The 13,900-nt window shown below is 37.2% G+C and overlaps 1 protein-coding gene across 1 annotated transcript in view; it reads right to left on the minus strand.

Annotated features, from left to right (window-relative positions):
* prex2 (phosphatidylinositol-3,4,5-trisphosphate-dependent Rac exchange factor 2) overlaps nucleotides 1-13,900 on the minus strand; it is a 155,281-nt gene that overhangs the window by 76,327 nt on the left and 65,054 nt on the right. The window contains exons 14-19 of the mRNA XM_088918835.1: nucleotides 10,341-10,416; nucleotides 8,264-8,336; nucleotides 5,812-5,954; nucleotides 5,271-5,363; nucleotides 2,423-2,571; nucleotides 1,903-1,988 (exon numbers count right to left, since the gene is read on the minus strand). Of these exons, the coding sequence (XP_088774961.1) occupies nucleotides 1,903-1,988; nucleotides 2,423-2,571; nucleotides 5,271-5,363; nucleotides 5,812-5,954; nucleotides 8,264-8,336; nucleotides 10,341-10,416 (620 nt within the window). The remainder of the gene's footprint in view (nucleotides 1-1,902; nucleotides 1,989-2,422; nucleotides 2,572-5,270; nucleotides 5,364-5,811; nucleotides 5,955-8,263; nucleotides 8,337-10,340; nucleotides 10,417-13,900) is intronic.

Here is a 13,900-nt window from a genome sequence, read left to right on the forward strand (position 1 = left end):
CTATTCAATACTAAAAGGTTCAGTTTTGCAGAAAACAAAGCATTACTCTTTCTTAAATGTGACTGGAACTAACAACTATTAGCATTTTTTTTGGTGTGTTCAAATAAGAAAGAAGTCTAAAATGTATGTAATTAAACATGGAAAGCAACATTGTTTTCCATTTTGGAGAAACCTGGGAATTATGTTTCTGAATATTTCAGATGACAGTAGGTTAATTTCTTTGCTCTGAATGTCCTTGAATCTGAAAATGATTACAGCAGAGCAAAAGAATTAGGTTGACACCTTAACACCTGCACAACTACAAACGCCTGCCTAGTGTACAGAATAATGCTGTGTTTACTGTAGTTTTACTGCAAAATTAATTAAACTCTTTGTTTGCTCTAACTGCCTGGAATAAAAATCTGTGGTGCTCTGAATCAGACTGCATTCTTACATACTTGTGAGGCTGTTGCATCTTTTACGTCTCTGACTATGTCATGAGCAGAGTGACACATTGCAAGAGAGTCTCCTGAGAAGCACGGGTTCCAGTTTTAGGCTTCAGTTTCTTCTTATTTGTTTTTACGATGTTTGTAAGTATATATTCAGGACACACGGGGAGGATTATTTTATCAAGCAACAGGCAGAACGTGGGATACAGCCTGGACTGAACATCACAGACAGCACCCCAGTCCCAGAACTGAACCCAGAGATCCAGTGCTTAGAGGCAGCAATGCTAACCACTGTTCAATACCACTGTCAATGCCACCTCAATTCTATAAGCAAATATGAAGCAAAGGGTATACTCCAAAACCAAGTAATAGCAAACTAACAGAGAGTTAAAGTTTTAATTTTTTCTTCACACCTCTCATTAAGGAAACCGGAAGGGCAACAGGTCTCGGAATACAATTCTGAATTGTACTGACAATATGATTGTTGAGGATTAATCTTGAGAATGGGAATGATGGGACAATAAAAATATTTGAATGTTTTTTTTCTAAATCAAAATGGCAGAATAATATACAAGCCTTTACTTAATGAAACTTCACTTAACCCAAAGGCTGGTCTGGATCAAATTTTAACAAAGATCTGTAACACCTTTAAGACGTTTAACTGTCTTTTATCTCAGATTCAGACCTGATTCGTCAAAGAGCTCAAAAAGGTGAAGCCCACGAGTAGGCTTAATTCCATTTCCTGTACAATTCTGCATGCTTGTAAGGTCTCTCAACAGTGTCCATGTGTGAACCTCTCCTCTTGTGAGAGCACTGGGATGAAAGATGTCTTTTAATCAGCCCCGTGCTTCTTTCATGCCCTCTTGCCGAAAACCCTTTGGATTCTCCCAAGCTGAGCATGTGGTTTGTGCCCTCACCGAGACTGAGGGCAGCTGCAGACATCTCGTTTCAAAACATGATATTCAATTTCAAACCACAGCCCTCAAAGACTGAGGCTTTGGGGAGGAGGAGGAAAAAAAAGATCTGTTCCATCAATTTAAACCTGAGAGAGTAAGAATACGAGACATAGAAGCCAATAATTTAGGACATACTGTACACCAAATTAAACTGTTTTTCTAAAACCATGGATCAACACATTCTCATCCAGCATGCTCAAAATTCCTACTTCATTCACTGGAAAGGATGTGATCACCTAAAAAAAAAAAAGAGAATCAATTTTCGAGTGGAAGAAATCCAGTAAATTCTGGCCTGTTTTACAGCCCCTCCACTGATCCACCACTAAGCTGATGGCTTTTAAAGGCTGTGAGCTTCAGCTGTGGAAAAGTGTGAGTTTGCTCTGATGCATTTAACACCGTAGCTGTGTCAAAGTGATTTACCTCGAACCACAGCTGCACGACAGCTGTCCAAAAATTTAAAAAAAAAACTCCCAAAAAGCCGAGTTTTGTTTTTTTCATTACATTACCCATCTCCTTACCTCTGCCAACTGCATGCACAACGGATGGCCCAAAGCCCCTAATCTGGAATCCTAGTCCGTCCGCAGAATCTGGAATTTTCACAGTCCTAGGGAGGAGAGGATTAGACTTGTTCTAATGCATTTAAACATAAATAAACGAATTAGTCTATTTCCTTCAATAACCCAAAAGTGCGCAGTTCTCGCAATCTTGACTCACAGTTTTTGTGAAGACAGCCTTACAATTAAAGGTTCAACAACCTTTTTCTAACAAGCAGTATAGTCATATCTTATTTTACTGTAATAATAAGACTTGCAGGAGATAAATAGATGCACTATGTTTTCTTTTCCAAAGTTATTCTATAACAACATTGTGGCAAAAATAAAACTAGTGACCCTTTTCCAAAAGTGGAAGAGCTTGGTATTAACACAGAAACCTCAGGGAGAGAAAATGACAGGATGAGAAACCCCCAGGCTGTCTTTAGCGGCAGTGATGGCTGTATTTCCAGCCACGAGCTGGGGGCAGGTACACCCCCACACTCACTCTCTGGGCTTTGTGCTGACGAGGACTCGCAGGGGCCCTCCGCTATTCAAGCACTGTTTCAGGAAACACTCCACTTCCTGGAAAGGCCTTAGGAAAACCAGGTCTCCATTGATGGCAAAGATTTTCTTCCCCACCTCCAGACCAGCCATCTGGGTTTTAAGAAAAATAAACAAAACAAACGAAAGCATCTCAATATGATACATTTCACTGAATGAGCATTCTAACCGGCCGCTGCTACTGAAGCCGATCCGCTGGATTCTTTTGAGAAAACGGCCGAATAAGATCCTCGGATCTATTAACTACAAACTACCAGGCAGGCTAGATGGGCCTCCTCTCTCCTCCTACTTCTTCTGTTCTTCTGCTCTTAACTTTTTAGTGAAACTGAACAACTCAACATGTGAAATAAATCAAAATTAATAATGTTAAATCCCACTCCCACGTCACATCCCTGAGAATGCAGGCCTTTTCGGTATTTAGACTATATATACAGTACATAAATACACGATTAAAGTTCAGCTGTAGACTTACGCTTCATTATGGTATACAGTAGATAAACAGTTATCAGTATAGCATATAGTATATAGTTTAGAGCTGAGTTAGAGTAGTAGAAATATTTAAATGCATTGGGCATTTTAATAACGATATTCAGTTATTTGAATATTCGAGTACTGTATGCAATAGACAAATAATATTTCTTAATTATTCTTTATTATTTTCTGATAGATAACAATTCAGGACATCAGATCTCTCCACTCAGTCTGCCTTTAGGGGCTGGAGTGAGCACGAGGAATTTTAAAATGTTGAAAAAGTGCCAGGTGTGCTTCTTAAACAGATTCTAGAGCTATAACATGTTGGGTTTCATGTAATGAAACAACATTTTACTCAATATACATAAAATGAACAATAATGTTCAAAAACTAAATTTGTATTTTGACTGCAGTATTTGGATTTCTTTTCCTTTGCAGCTTGTAGTTTTTGTCTTTATTTTGAAACCAGTTCCTAGTATTTTTAGCCTGTTCTTCAACACACACAACTTTAGCTCCTGCAATTTGATTTGGTTTTCTCTTTCCAGCTACAGCCTTTGAGTCAAACCACCACCATAATCTTCATGGGATTCAATCACTTCAGAGCTTTGCACCTCGAACTCCCTTTCATTATGAAAATAGTCCATTTGAACCTTCTTATTTCCACAATTAATTACACTCATCTCGGACAGACATCCCTTCTGGACTCCTCTACTATTTTAAAAAATCGACAGCGAGTGACTTGCTACCTTTTCTCACACCACTGCCCCAAACTAAGCCAGCTTCAGCACCAAAAGCTGTCCATCAGTTCCTCCAGTGATCTTAAATCTATTTAAAACTTAAACCCTCTGTGTCCGATTTGACTTCAGGTTAGCTCACTATGGGATCGAACAGTAAGACACCAGTTTAAGTCTGCTGTTCTGTTGTGTGCGGTCTCCTCCCTACCCGAAGTACTATAGTCTGCATGTTTGTCTTTCAAATCTACTTGACCACTGCAGTACTTCTGTAAATGACACAAAGCAAAAGTACAATATGAAAGTTGACTTATTAGTATTTTATTTAACGATGTGGCTATTACAGGTTGTGTTTTTACAAAAAGAAGATCAGATGTTCAATGGGTTATACTCTACACTGTTACAAACAGTGCATATTTCACATTCCCTAACATTCCTTAAATCTCTTGAACCGACATGATGTGAAGAGGCACCACTTTCACAAATGGGTCCAATTTTAAAATCCCTCACAGCCGTTTCTGCAGTGCAAACCTTTAACTGAGGGTCCTTTAGATGTTGGGAATACAATTTTGAAAAACCATCATTTACAGCTGAGGCTACAGACTCCCTGCTTTGGCCCTCTGGGACAAATTTTAACTCTCATTATCATACCAAGATAACCAAATATAGACCTAAAAAAATTGCTTATAGATGCTTAGCTGTAATGCTGCCTGGCTTTCTGATTTACACATGCATAATGCAATCAAACAATACACTAATAATTGAAAAACAGAGCTACACATTTTTTGGTAACGTAGTAGATAAGCAGTTAAGAAATTTAGCAATAACAATTATGACTTATCAATGCTGTGTAACCATTTTGTAACTATGATCTTGTTCTTGTTGATGTTGTTGTACTGTATGCAGCTCTGACTGCAGTTTGTCTATGAAGTTAGTGAAAAAGCCTATGGAATTACCTATGTTTTTTCAGTTCTTTATATAAATGAGTGGTTAAACCAACAGAATGTGCAAGTTTATCTAATTAGAGGACAGACTTAATCATGCCAAGATGCACAGGTTCACTGATTCACACAAAAGGATGAGGGATCTGTTACCTCACTACTAGAGCAACACGAGACAGGTTACATGAAGGAAAGCATTCTGTCCATCTAGCTCGCTTGGCTAATTGATCAGGGGATCTTATTCAGGCACTTCTTAAAGTAAGTCAAGGTATCAATAGTATGGTTGAATTCCAAAATTCAATAACAATACAGGAAACAAGCTACAGAGTACATGCATGGACGTAATGCTACAGTAGCAACAGCAGCAGTAGATAACAACAGAGATCACAGAAATGTTATTTACAGAATTCCCCATTACCTGTTGAAGAGTCAAATCCATTAACTTATTTACTGCTTTAGCATAGCTGTGCCTCCTTACATGGTTAAACTGAGACCTGTGCACACAACTAGCTGGGAGGTACAACATTGCATTGACTTTAATCTCTGTACTGTATTTGACTCTTATCATTTTTTGACAATTATGTTCAAGCTGAAATAAAAGAAACGTCATCATTCTTAGTGTATTCCAATTAGAATGAAAACCCCTTACCTCTGCGTACGATCCCTTCTCAACTGACTTGACTATAGGCACCCGATTCCTGTCTTCTAAAGAAAACCCGTATCCACCCCCGCTTGGTTTAATCTAGTGAGATAACAGGGCTAGGAAATTATTAAGAACTGACATTTCTATGACATTTCAAAAGAGTACAATTAAAAAGCACAGGATATTGAACATTGTCCTACATAAGATTCAAATTAACAAAAATAAATGAATGTGTCATTCAGGTTTGAATCCATGGAAACTGTACATTGCTTTTTAGTCATCAGAAAAGAATTGGCCTAATTTAACATTGTAGGGAATAGAGTTCTTCAGTGAAGAATAACATGCTCTTCTTTACATTTGACAAGAGTATTACAAAAAAGATTCACCTAGGAAATTGAAACATGTTTATCTGAATGGGTCCTTTTTGAATAGACTATGTGTCATGTTTTAGCTGTACAACGTGAAAAAATGAAAACCATATGGTCTTGGATATTCCTCTCTATTTTAAGTAGTTACAGCTGTATTTAATTAACACAATGTGCCTTACCAGCAAGGACTTAGCGATTACATTTTCAACTATTTTTAAATCGTGCTTCATGGGCTTGTGCTTGGTGTTTGACCCTTCCATCTCCTCATCAGCAAAGAATCGGAACAAAAGGGGCTCGTCTTTAAATTCACTTTTCTCCAGCACTGTGAAAACATTTTACAGGTCAGTTCCACGCTTCTTTCTAACCCACCCTAGACAATAAATTCTAAATGTATATGTTTATTTAACATAGTAGTGTTGTTTATAGACCAATTATATTAATATTTTGCATTTGTACAACACATAGTGCCTTTCAAAAGTATTCACCCCCTTCTAATGATATTCCATGGTCAAAAGAGGAGGAGAGAGAAGGATATTGCAGGAGAATAGAAGCAAAAATACAGGAGGGAGAAAGTTACAGTCTACAAGCAGTCTTCACCACTGGATTCTTGCTTAATGAACCAAAACCAGTTACTGGGCACTTAAGGGACTTAGACTAAATTTAGGGAAGAGTGGTATTTTTCATATTTGTGGGAATAATCAAGTTTCCTCTCTACATCTCCTAGGCAGTTTGTCGTCCTCCTGTTTATTTGCTTTCTTTTTTGAGGGCTAAAGTCTCACTTCTCTCATCGGTTTAGAGATTAGAGTGCAGGCTCACTTGTGGAGAACGAGTTATTTTATGAAATCAAGGGTAAGGTTTTCCTTAGCCATATAAGGATTTATGTCCAATACCGATGACGTTAGAGAGGCAATGACAGGTATGTAGGTATGTATGTACAAATGGAAGGTATTGGGCTCTAGCCCTTCACTCCAATTGTAAATATTAGTGAAAGTATCGGTCACCTAGGGACAAAAACATATAAGGATTGAATGTTTTGGGAATGTTTAGAAGACTTCAGGAGATAAATGTGACTTCATCCACTTGGTTTATGATAGCCTGCTGACCACAAGACGAGGAGGCTCCAACCCCATTTAGACAGACTGAACCAAGGAGCAGCTGGGGGATGCTTAAGACGAATGCAAATGTTTGTATTCAATATATATACAGTATACAGTAGTTAATTTCATAATGATGGTGGTTAGATATACCTGTTTGAGACAGACTTTTTGTTGTTATTCCTCCTGAACTTCAGTTAATAATTGCATTTTGTTCAGTCATGGAAAATTAAAGAAGCCACTTGAGCTTGCTCAGTATTCCCTGATTTGTTTGGGTGTGTTAATGCCCTTTCTACATATCACTAATATTTTTAACAGAGCTGACCTAAATATTTGATTCGTAAACAGTTTCAACCTCTGGTAACGCTCCCTTTTTGTGTGAACAGACTTTACAATGTTGCCAAGGAACATGAAGATGTACACAAGGAAACATTAAAAGTCTGGTTCACGTGCAGAAGTGATGAAGGTGTAATTTACAGTCATAGACGACACAGAACTTTAGAATAACACTTGAGCTCCAGCACAAAATCTGATTTTGCATGTTTGCATAAAATCTGACCTAGTTTTGGCTTAAATAGGTCAAGGTTATCACAGTAACACAGTGAACTATATCAAAATCACAACCCCAGATTTAAAATTTGTATTTTTTTGCTGGTTGTGTAATTCTGCTAACTTGTACAATTATATTTACAAAACAGGTAACACAAATTTCTGTGGAGCAAGTAAAACAAATAAAATTGGAACATTTTTACAGCAAGAGGTAACGGAGAAAGGCCCAGGTCAGGACTGCAATCTGTCTCCATGGTAATCAGTGAACTAAACTCAATCAAATACTCTTTGAAGCATAACATACCACAGAGACACCAGAGTTCATTTACATGTTCTTCCTTGTAAATAAGTGGTTTCTGAGGCTGTTATAATGGTTTTAATGACAACAAAATAAAATTTGGCAACAAGGTTCAATAGGAAAATATGTCTTCTGGATCATATGAAAAACTCTGACCCTTAGCATACTGTAAACACGTTAAAATAACTTCCACAGCAGCATTCTATATATACACAACAAAGCTAGAGTAATTTGTAACACTTACATCATAAACATAATGATACATTTTGAAATGTGGCTCGGACATGTATGATGTGGATGTTGGCACAAAAAACACCAAAGAACCAAAAGTAAACTGCCTGCTGTCAACAAACAGTAACTATGGCAACTGACCGCTCTCACATGGATTGAAAAATGTCTATTTGTTAGCCAAGTTTCAGTCCGACGTTAACCACACACAGAGATTCTGCCACACCTCACACGTGTACAGCAAAGCTCAGCTTCTAAAAGTACTCCAAATATTTCTCTTTAGTCATATTGGTGTCTCACAATGCTGTTTCTAAAACATCTTTCAAGGGATTTGTAAGGGGAAAGGAGTCTCTAAAAGAAGAGCTGTGAAAAAAAAAATACAAAAATGTACAAAAATAGAAAGCAAGGTGGTTTTTATCTATCAGCATCACATTCCCAATGAATTATAATATAGGACATTACCATGATGCATGAATCCATTATCACAAAGCTCAACCCCCAAGATCAACGCTTCCTCTCTTGTTCGGCAATCACCCTTGAAAGAAAGTTGCATTGCATTACTTACACAACCCAAGGCCAGCAGTGTCAATGTCACATTCATGCTTCCCGCCTGGTGGCCCAATCAGTAGAGTTCTGCTTGTGCAAAACCTCATCACATACAGTAGGTGTGGATTCACACACAGTATACAATTAAAATTAGGACTATGGTTCTGTTGATCACAATGTTCTGAAGAATACAGCACACCACAATGACTTCACTTGGATTTGATACAGTATGAAAGAGGCACCAGTGCCGTTTAAACAATAAAAACACATCTTGAGATTTCTGAAGAAATCCGAAGACTCCCCTGGAACTGATTGCCCAATTACAATTATCCTGTGCATATGAGGTGTTAATTACAGATGTCAGGATTCACAGTTGCAGGGGGGTAAACACTGAAACCTTGTAAGAAACATTAAGAATGAAAGACAGAATCTTAAGAATTGAATTACGTGATACAGTTCAGTGCATAAGAATAAATATGAATATATAGTGGAGTATTATTTAAAATTCTACTGAAGTCTAAAGCAACCAGGCATCTTCATATTCCATATTGCTCACTTTCCAGAAAGTTTCTCACTTTCCAGCTGTTTTTTAAAATTTGTATAAATTAATGAATTCCAGGGGACTTTGCCAAAACATTTTCTGCTTAGCATGACAGAGAGTCATCATGGAATTTGCAGGGCATCACAGTCGCACATTCATGGAAAAGATGTGTCTTCTGTTCCTACACGTGATCATCGTGCAGTGGAGGAGCCAGACAAATGTGTATGCAGTTGATTGCACCTACAGCAGCACATTGGGAAACCTTCACACGGTCAAGGTCTTCTTTCAAGGTCAGTGGGTGACTGATGCCTGCTGTCCTCCTTAACAAAGCGTCCAGCATAACAGATAGCCGAATACAGATGGCGATATATACTAGACGGTGCTGTCACCTTTGCTTGAGAAGCACATGGAACTAGAAAATGTGAAGTTGGCAGCAATTTCACAATCGCCAATAGAGAATGCAGTATCTGTGTACAAGGTTCTATGTAACTTTAGATGTCCCCTAACATTGATAATGGTGTGGCTATTGAGGCAATATCAGTTTATAACACCATCTTACCTTTAATATGCCACATGATCACTAAAGTTAATTTCACACAACTATGACATCTGCAATTAATGAGTGGTTCAAAAATTAAACTAAATACTTAATAATCCAATTTACAGATTGATTGTGGAGTCTGCCATTCAATGCATATGTACATAAACTTTTATATTTGTAAGAATGATGAAGATGCATCTTGGTATTGTGTCCAAAGATCTCTTCTAAATCTAGACTTTGAGTCATTCCACCTTTTCAGTAAGTACCTTGGTGCATTCCCATACATATTGCAGCATGTTTAGATATGGAATACACAGTTTTGTGCTTAAACATATCTTAAATCCAATTTTAAAAAGAATATAAGAAGAAACAAGTAAAGCTTTATTCCATGCTGAAAGGAGAAGAAAAGCAACACAACGTTTTCTTTTTTACTTGTTCCTTTTCAGCCTACACATCCTGACGCGGCTCCCTATTTGAACTACTAAGAATATAAGAAGACACAATATACTTTAAAATCATAATAATCTGAGAAAGCAAAACTTTTTAGAGGAAAAACACATTCATATTATGCACTTCAGAGACAAAATAAATATTTTCCATATTGCAACATGGCTTTCAATATCATGTGTATCAATCACCAAGCAACAGGTAAAATGATAAATAATGCCATTATAAATTAAACCACAGGTGTTTTAAAAAAAACAGCAATACTGGAGCTAGATTTTGCTTTATTGTTTCAATCTGTTTCCTCTTCCACATATTTGAATGACCAGCATGTTTAGAAAACAGCTACTTCCCTTTTCCTTACTTTCATCTTTTCCCATTTCCTATGAAGGAAATGTGTTTTCTATGTGCACAAAGGCCATGAATTAAAAAAAAAGACTTGTTAAAAAACATGCTAACAGTGTTACCTGTGCTATGAGCCAGTCTATGAGTTTGTTTGCCATCACCACAGATTTGTATGTTCTCAGGTGGTAATCCTTGTCCCTTAAAAAGAAAAACATTGCCTGTTTTAGCCTGCTTAGTGAATTCTATATGGTAAAAATGAACTAAGAATGTAACAAAGGCACCTCTGATTCATGACCATTTTATCAATCTGCTACTCAGTCAAGGTCTGACCTTTGAAGAGACTTTCTTGAGTTTGGAAAGTACTATTCAAATCAGATTTTACCACACAGTGATTGAATACAGCTTTGATGCGGAGGTGATTCAGTACAGGAAGACATTCAGACCCTCTAGTAGGACAGGATTGAATTAACTGCTTATCACAACAAAGAGATAGCAATAACAATGCAATAACGCAATACTAGTAATAATAGTAAAATGTTTATAAACGCTGCTGGATGTATTCCAATTGAGTAAAAAGAAATTAATAGAAATATATCATATTCATATACTGATGTATTAGCGTGCTGTTGGCCTGTTAAATTGCACTAGATTAACAAAGTAAATAAATACAGAGTAAAAATCAACAGTTGTGTTGACACTTTTAGTATGTGCTGTGGTGTTAAAAATTAATAATGATTCCTTGCATTTATGCCACACTTTGTACCCCTAACACTAAATACAGATCCAGCCATTACAGATCCAGTAATAATGCAGTCTAATGCAGTATACACACCGCACTGCAATATTATTTTTTTCAAATATTCTGTTGCAGGACTGCACTACTTTGTAATACCACGAGGTGGCACAGTGATTGCTTAATGTAGAGTGTGAAAGTACTTCGGCTGTCACCTGAAAATGCATGGTTTTTGAATTCGGCTCAATGCTCAGCCCCACAGGGACAATCTTTTTCCACTTACAGAATTTAAATTGCATTCTGTTTAGACTTTTATTAATTGTATACTGTGTATTACAGTATGTTAAATATTATATTAATATTAAAAAGAAAGTAGGGCCGTTTAACAAAACAAAAGCTCAGCTGGATATATAAAAATTAGTATATTATAGCTTGATGGAAATGCGATGTGCTTCTTTCAGGTTTACATCCACTTCCATCTATCCATTAAAATAATCTATATTTTGTTTTAATGCAAATTTCAGGAACAAGTAATCAGGAAACAATTTTACTTTAAATTTTGATCATCATCATAATAATAATAATAATAATAATAATATATTTCACACATACTGTACTGTAGTGGCTTTGAAACTATATGGTATCATACTGTACTTACTGTACAGTATATACAATATACTTATATAGTACTGTATACCAATCATTGACTTGTACGCTATTGTTTGGGCATATCTGCGGAAATGAAATCATATGATTAGCATGTATGGCAGGTAGGGAATTGTAGTCTTTGTACACGTATTTGATTAATTTGTCCGACATTTAAAAAGTATAGTACACGCTGTCACTGAAATATGTCCCATTTTAATTAGACTATACCATCTCATGATAATAATGGAGTTGGACCACACAAACAACGTGCTATGAAAGTAGCATTTGTGCAGAAAGTATCTCGAGATGAACTGTACAGGAGTGCTGTGGTTTTGAGGTTTAAGGGCCAAGGGCAAGCCAAGCTCCAGGTGCAGGCTCACAGAGGACCCTCCCTCTGGAATTTTTCGATGAAGGCTGATTAAAAATGTATGAACAATGCTTGTGGACAGGCAGTCTTGAATCTAGTTGTGTAACTCACAGTTGTATAGGAAGGAACCTATTTCATCCAGTTCTAATGTGAGCTGAGTTCTTTTTCAGATTATGTTAATGAAATCGGTGAAATTCATGTCAGGTAAGCGTTCAGTAAGGAACAGAGGACTTACCACTGACACACTACAAGCGATACATTCAGCTTGCAGGATTTTGCCAGGACATAATGTAACAGCACAAAGCCCTGGCAGAAAATTCATGATCCTGGTGTACTGAGCTGTTTGTTGACATCATGCTTAATCTATTTACATTAAAATCAATCGGAACTCTCTCTAATTGTGCATCTTTAATTTATCATGGCTGGAATACCTCGGCAGATTAAGGATAAAAACTCACAAAATCAAGCTGGAGATGAGCCATGAAATCACAAATAGAGCATTACGGCTGTCAGCCCTGTAACCCAGCAGAGCTGTGCGGTTCTGTGTGGAACTGAACTGCTCACTGTGAGGGCTTTTTACAGCCAGTGCCAGAGTCCAGGAATTTACTATGAAATGAGCAGTCATTTTCCCATGAACACCGAATCTCCTGAGGGAGAATAACTACGGCTACAGTACTAGAAGGCCAGTTTATCCAGAGCCTTTACTTTGACATTACTTTCTCCACTTTCTACTTTTACACAAACAATCCAAAGCACATGTTGTGAACAAGGGTCTGGCATTTTAAGTTCATCATTAAAATTAAAATAAACACTGTCATTAAACATCTTCCAAAAACTAAAATAAGCAAATGTTTAAACATAATGTACTGCATGACTGAATTAAGCCACATACGGAGAAAACCTGCGCTTTGTTTTAATTACCTATTTATTTGCTATTAACGTCTTTTCATTTAAGCAAACACTTATAATAATTACCATGGGAATATGATATGAGATTTAGATGCTTGCCTTAGTTAGTGCCTTAATTTGCACATGCCTGAAATGACCTGAACGCTGCTGATTTAAAGTCCTCAAGGAACCACAAAACTTGGACAGTTATTCGAAAGTCTTTTTTTTCTGAGAAATGATTCTTGCTTTGACCACAAATGTAGTCAAATGAAAAACTAGAAATAACCCACATTGCACCAGGCTCACCATCTGCCCAGGATTTGTGCTGTGCAATCTTAGGCACAGGTGCCCAGAAAAGGATTCTGTAGCATTTCTGTCTTCCCATAGCCCTCCAACTAATAATTTCCTATTTTTATTTTTGGAAATAGGCAGCATATGCATTTTTATTTCCTAATTAAGCAGAACCACAAAATATCCGAGTTCTAGACATTGTGCTCAGCACAGCAGCATTAACAGCCATAACCCCTGACTTATATTTCAGTGCCAACATTTGTTATATAATAGGATTTAGTTTCTGCATCTTAACAAAGGAAGACAGCATGACTGTTCAGTAATGTAAAATACGGGCTGTCTAGCCCACTGTAGCACTGGAGTGCTTGATTTATATGGTGTCCTTGTAGGGAAACCAAAGACCTTTTGCCCCCTTCAAAAGCCCCTCTCTCCTGTACTGCAATCAGGAAATTCCACCCAATTAGGCGGGACTCTGCAGTTTCAATTATGAAAATCTCATTCTTTAAGCAAGAGTCATTGCATCCAACCCATAGCAGTGCACATATTCATCTCTAAATGTGGGTCTTTCCATCTGTCCAATGGGAAACATTAGTTTGTTGCAGCATGTTGTTACATTTCCTAGTTTACTATTCAAACTTGACTGTCACCACAATACAGTACCTCTTCCATGCTTCAACACTCTGAAGCTGTTATTATACAGTAGGACACAGGCAGTCTTACTACCCTTCAAGGCTATTATTGAACTTTGACACATA

Source organism: Atractosteus spatula, chromosome 6, assembly GCF_055471065.1.
Source record: "Atractosteus spatula isolate fAtrSpa1 chromosome 6, fAtrSpa1.hap1, whole genome shotgun sequence".
Taxonomy (NCBI): Eukaryota; Metazoa; Chordata; class Actinopteri; order Semionotiformes; family Lepisosteidae; genus Atractosteus; species Atractosteus spatula.